Consider the following 6,559-nt stretch of genomic DNA (forward strand, 5'->3'; position numbering starts at 1 on the left):
TCTCTCCCCATCTTCCACCTTTCCCATAGTGTGCGCTGGCACTCAGGGACATATTCCTTCAGGCGAGCACTGCAGCGGTGCTGCTTATCCCTGCCTGAGTGCTGCTGACCTTCCTCTCTCACTGAAGGCTGGAAGCACCTGTAACAAACCATTCCAGCCAAATAGTTCAGGTTACAGGCAGTCCCAACCAACTTTGTGAGTGACATAGGGCAGGTCCCCACATCCCATGCAGGTGACAGGCCAGACAGGAAGATAACTGACGAGGGACGTAGCAGCCAGCTTGCAAGTAGGTAAGAGGGGTCAGAGCTGCTCTTGCTCAGCACCAAGGAGCCCACACTGCATTCGCGTGGCAGAGACCTGGGAACAGAGGCAGAGCATTTCCCCAGCCTGCTCAATAGCCTGGGCTGGTTGCTATGGCTTTCCCAGACAGTCTCACTGCACAAACCTGTGGAATTTAAAAGCAAACTCTGCCAGCTGGAGTAGGGTATGTAAGGAACAGGCTATGAAGAGGAAAGAAGACAACACCAAAGATTTACAGGTAAAATGCATATTTTGATTTAAAGATGTGAACTTAGAGGCAGGGCAGAACGGAGAGAGATGAGCAAAGGGTTACAGGATGATGCAAGCATAGAACAAATTAAACTTATCTGGGATGCATTCAATACTCAAGTTAAATGCACATACTCTTTCCACATGAAAACACATCCCTGAATTATAAAGGGTAAGGGAAGCAGGTCTCGTATCTTCATCTCTGAATATATCATTTGTGTCTCTTAAATCTGAGCTAGTGGAAGAGTCGAACACTGTGAGCCAAACCTATTTAATTTATTCAGCAACACATCTGTGTGAAATATGGTCCAATTACAGGCATTAGGTTACTTTGCCATGGCTGCAGCCATTTGGCTTTTATTTCCAGCAGGCTCTAATTAAATTATCACAATGCAGGAGCAGACAAGTTTCCCTTATACGTGACTGCAATTAAAGACATGGAATCACAACATTTTTTAAAGTGAGTCCAATCAATTGGTTACAGTAAAGAATACCATGTAATAGAGCAGTGACTCCACCATTAAGACTGCAAGAGGGTTTCTATTTCAATATGCTAGTTCCCTTTTATTACGAGTTCTGCTCTTGGATAATTTATTTAAAGTTCATTATGTGTCTACAGCATATATCATTTACCCTCAGCTTGGGCTGCAGAAGTCCCATTATGGCCAATTACTTAGTGTGATAAAATCTGCCACAGTACAAACTCTGCCTTAATTAGATTTAAGTTTCTTCTAAATTCTATTTGTAATTCAGACAGCAGAATAATAAGCAAACAGCGAAGACTTGTTGTCTCCTTTCTTTAGTCCCTGTGGTAACCTGTTAGGTTGTATGCAATCTTAGGGCAGTGCAGAACCAAGAACCCACACCCCTGTGCTTTTCTTACAGTATTTGTCCCCACTTCCCAGTGCAGGGCCTGTGGGGTGGTCTGGCCTGTGAGTGAGTTCCTTGACCCAAATACAGCCCTAACATCACCCATAGCAAAGGAGACGGCTCTGAAAGCACCTGATAGCATGTGTCTTTCTACAGGAACTGCAGCAGCTGAGTGCCACTGCCACACTCTTCCATCATCATAGGTATTTGCTCTCCAGCCCCTATAGCTTTGCTGCAGCAGCACACTGATTGGTGGAATAAAAGCTGACAACAGCCCTACAAAACCACAAAGGAAGTGATGGGGGGAGCAGCACCCAGCCATGCTTTCTTAATAGCTATGCACTGTAAATACTGAGGCGTGCACAGCCCTGGTGCTTCCAGAGTCAGACAGCAAGCTATAACCCGATACGGCAGGATGGGGCCTTTGCTGTTAGCTGGGTTAACCATTAGCCACACCAGATGCTTCAAGTTTGTTTGGGGATACCATGGTACCACTGTATTACCTCTTTACTGAATTATAGCCACTGGATTTACTCAAGCCATCCGCTGCACCATCCCCAGCCATGAAAAGAGGTTTGAAGCTGTTTTGCTCTTTAAAAACAAATGCCGGTGTTTGGCATGCTTCTCCTCAAGCTCCAGCTTCAGGTTTCAAAGCATTTTAAATATGTTTGAACCAAATGTTCTACACAAATCTGAATTCAAATCCTGCAACCTGTCTCTGTGTAATCCCACAAGTGAGTGAGGGTAGAAGCTATATCAAGAAAATTCAGAGTAGAACAGGAAATAGAAGCGGTGATTCAGTAGGATCCATTTTAACAGATCCAGGTTACAGTAATTTGAGGACGGGAATCATCCTGTGAGAAGTTACATTCCTATGGAAAAAAAAATGCGCCAGATACTTACTCATTTTTTTCCATCAAAACGTTTGCTCCACTTTAAAAAAGAAAGGCGGCATTCACACAAACGCATGCACTGCATGCCATGCTAGTGGTTTTTTGCCATGTGCTTCAGTGGCCCCATATTTTCTGTTGTAGAGACTATATACTGGGCTACCTTTACTTCCCTTGAATCCTGCTCAACTTCCATATTAAAGCATGCAACTGGCTGCTTTGTAAAGTTGAATGCATTTATTCTCATCTTTCAGAAAACTTCTATCTATCTAAGACTAATGTCAATGCAAACCACCATTTTACAGGGTGAGAAATTTACATAGTAGCTAATGACAAGCCTAAAAATAACCTATTTCTTTGCAGCATCAATCTTGTTAGTGAACTAAAAGAATGAAGTATTCCTCTATCAGTTGTTTCCAAGGAGCAGGGAGAAAAATGTTAACCGACTCCAGTATCAAAAAGAATATGAAAACATTTCAATATCTGCCTTGTTTTCCACTTAACTGAGAAGGCTGCAAGTAACTTCCATGGAGAGTTACGTTCTGGACATTCCTCTCTATACTTTTGGTCAGTAGCACAACATGACTATGTTGACTCCTTATGAGAGCAGAAAGTGAACTTTCAGGGGGCACACATCACACACTGTAGGGCTGGGAATCCCTTATATTACAACTTCACTGTGTCTGTGCAGATCCTTCCCTGAAAATATGCATTTTAAAATAAATTACCTATCTCTACCTAGATTTGATAAAAGGCCTCTAGATCAGGATCAATTCCTATCAAAGCAGCGAAGCCTTTTCTTATTCAATAAAAGGACTTTAATAGTGGCACTAATGGGAAGTTAAAAGAAAAGATCTGGTTATTAGTTGTTTTTAATGACCTATGAGAAGGTCTTATCTGCCAGAGAACACTAAACATTTTTCTCTCTCTTAAGCACCAAGGGAAAAACATGAACGCAACTAATGACAACTTAGCCAACCCCACCACCTGGCAGCACGCTGAAGGTGATTTTCTCAACTGCACTGACGTGCAAGTTGGTCTGAAGACTTTGTACCTCCCCATTATGTACAGCATTATCTTCCTGGTGGGCTTCCCAGGAAACGTCATTGCAATTTGTTTTTACAGCTTCAAGATGAGACCTTGGAAGAGCAGCACCATAATCATACTGAACCTTGCATTCACAGACCTGCTTTACCTCACCAGCCTGCCCTTCCTGATACACTACTATGCCAACGGGGAGCACTGGATCTTTGGTAACTTCATGTGCAGGTTCATCCGCTTTGGCTTCCACTTCAATTTGTACAGCAGCATCCTCTTCCTTACCTGTTCCAGTGTCCTCCGCTATGTGGTGATTGTCCACCCTATGAAGTTCTTCCACATCCAGAAGAAGCGGTGGACAGCAGTGGCTTGTGCAGCCATTTGGGTGATCTCACTGGCAGTTGTCATCCCCATCAACTTCTTAATCTCTTCAAAAGAGGAACAAAACAGATCCTTATGCCTTGACCTTACCAGCTCTGAAAACCTGGGCACAATCAGGTGGTATATCTGGCTGCTGACCAGCCTGGGCTTCTTCTTGCCCTTGCTGACTGTGACTTTGTGCTATGTGCCCATTATTTACACCTTGGTTACTGGGCCCCACACACGGGCTTGCTACAAACTAAAGGCTCGCAGACTTGCCATTGTCCTCTTGGTGGTCTTCTACGTGTGCTTCCTCCCCTTCCACATCTTTCGTGTGGCTCGGGTTGAACTACGGTTGTGTCCATTCAGCTGTCACACGGAAAAACAAATCCACTCTGCTTATATCATCTCCCGGCCACTGGCTGCACTGAACACATGTGGAAACCTCCTGCTTTATGTTGTGATTGGAGGTAACTTCCAACAGGCCATGCTCTCTCTTTCAAGGTGTAAGTGGAACAAATACATCCAGCAGACCAGGAGCAACAACTACCTGACCAAGTCAGAAATTACATTAAAGTTATGAGATAATCCCTTGAAGAAAATCCCAGGCTTTGGTGCTGTAAGGTCCTGGAAAGGCAGGTGTGTTGATATGGTAGCAAGAATTGCAACTGGCTTCCTCTCCCTGCTGTAGCACACTTCTCCAAAAGCTGTCTAGGGAGCAGGTTTATATACACCTCTATTAGCAACCAAAGAAAGAGGAGTGAAAAGATTAGAAAGCCACCTTGAAGATGAAATCTAAAACCAACCAACCAGCCCGACTGTTTCCAAAATAATCTGGGAAACAAAGGGTGCTCTCACTCCAGGCTTTGCATTTGCTTACAGAAACATGGAGAGGTTAGTACGGACATGAGAACAACTTCCATTGATTTCATTGTTGTCACTGATGTACTGCTTTGTTTATTATAGCCAGAGCAAAACACAGCAGATACTGTCACGGTTGCTGAAACCCTGAATTACCTAGAAGGCACCTAGATAAATCATCACTTTTCAAATTAGATGGACCTGATGAACTTCAGCATAGGGCACCAAGGAACTGAATGGTGAAACCTCAGAGCTAGCCTAGGGGAGGATGAGAAGAGTACCAGAGGAGAACATACATGGTGATACAAGAAGGTATAGATACATATATCCTCTTTCTCTCTCTCCATATGTATATACTCTACCCTGTTCTCATGAGACCTCACCTGCAGTACTGCATTAAGCTCCGGAGCCCCCAACACAAGAGGGACACAGACCTGTTGTAGTGAGTCCAGAGGAGGCCACAAAGATGCTCAGAGCGCTGGAGCACCTCTCCTATGAAGACACACAGGGAAAGCTGGTCTTGTTCACCATGAAGAAGAGAAGGCTCCAGGGAGACCTTAGAGCAGCTTCCAGTACCTAAAGGTGCCTACAAGATATCTGGAGAGGGACTTTTTTACAAAGGCATGTAGAGATGGGACGGGGAGGACGGGGAGGGGGGGAATGGATTTAAGATGAAAGAGGGTAGGTTTAGACTGGACATAAGGAAAAAACTCTTCACGATGTGGGTGGTGAGACACTGGAACAAGTTGCCCAGAGAAGTTGTAGCTGTTCTGTCCTTGGAAGTGTTCAAGACTGGGGTTTTAAGGAACCAGGTGTAGTGCAAGGTGTCCCTGCCTATGGCAGGGGGGGTGGAATTAGATGATCTTCAAGGTCCCTTCCAACCCAAACCATTCTATGATTGTAGGATTCTATGATATATATTTATGTATATATAAGTGTGTATATATATATATATATGCTAAAAATGGAGGAACAATAAATCAACAGGCACATTAATGTACATCTCAGAAAAATACTGAAACAGACAATCAGATTATAAGTCTATGGAAGATGAATACAGATGAGTACCAGACAGTATGGATCTATCAGCTACATATGATGCCAGATCATTCTGATTTCCTACTACAACAAATTAACAGGCTTGTACATGAACTCCAGAAGAAGTTTTGACACTGTCTGAGATGACATGCTAAGGAAACAGTCTGGAAGAAACTATTTTTGCTGGTGCTCAGAGTGGAGATGATTTACTGTCAGAGTAGGGGGAGTCACTGAGCTGGGATTTCACCAGTGTGCCCTGCATTTGGCAATATTCAATGTTTTCATTAACAAATTGGAAAATGAAATAAAGTCTGGTTATTATATTTCCAGATGACATGAAGCTGAGAGGACAAAATTAAGTTGACAAATTGCAACTACGGTCTCAAAAAAACACAGGATGCTATTAGACAGTGACAGGTGCAAAGTTCTGCGTTTAAGTAGGAGTAATGAACTGTGCAAACACAAAAGGAGAAAAGAAAAACCTACTTAGGAAGCAGTTCAGCAGATAAAGAGCTGCAGTTACTGTGAATCACAGGCTGGACAGGAGCTGACAGTTCCAGTGAGCTGACAGTTTCTGCTATGGTGAAAACTGCAGATGCAAGGCTGTGATGTATGAGTAAGAATATAATGTGTAAGATTTGTGCAGCAGCCCTTACACTCTTTGCAGTGTTGTTACTCTCCCAGTTGGAGAACTGTGTCCAGCCTTGGAGATTGCCCATCAGGAAAGACACAGAAGAGAGGAGTGTGACAACAGCACTCAGTGAAACGTCCCAAGGGGAAGGAACTAGACAGAAAACCAAATAGTATTCAGACCCCTCAAGGGTGGATGTCAGGAAGGACTTTCTCTCAGGGCAGGTGATGACGCCCTGGAAAAGACAAGAAGCGTCTCCACTGCCGCATGTCTCTGGAAGCAGGCTAGCCAGACACTGAGCAAGAGGGACACAAGCCTGCCT

General features: G+C 43.8%; 1 protein-coding gene across 1 annotated transcript; it reads left to right on the forward strand.

Moving 5' to 3' along the window:
- Nucleotides 1–274: 274 nt before the first annotated feature.
- On the forward strand, nt 275–4,324 carry OXGR1 (oxoglutarate receptor 1). Its single transcript, XM_057401123.1, has 2 exons — nt 275–538; nt 3,244–4,324. The coding sequence occupies exons 1-2, from the start codon at nt 503–505 to the stop codon at nt 4,288–4,290; spliced, it is 1,083 nt and encodes a 360-aa protein (XP_057257106.1). The 5' UTR covers nt 275–502; the 3' UTR covers nt 4,291–4,324.
- Nucleotides 4,325–6,559: the final 2,235 nt, after the last annotated feature.

The sequence above is a fragment of the Pezoporus wallicus genome, unplaced genomic scaffold (genome assembly GCF_028554395.1).
Source record: "Pezoporus wallicus isolate ANWC-B61680 ecotype Strahan unplaced genomic scaffold, APGP_CSIRO_Pwel_v1 contig_6944, whole genome shotgun sequence".
Classification (NCBI taxonomy): Eukaryota; Metazoa; Chordata; class Aves; order Psittaciformes; family Psittacidae; genus Pezoporus; species Pezoporus wallicus.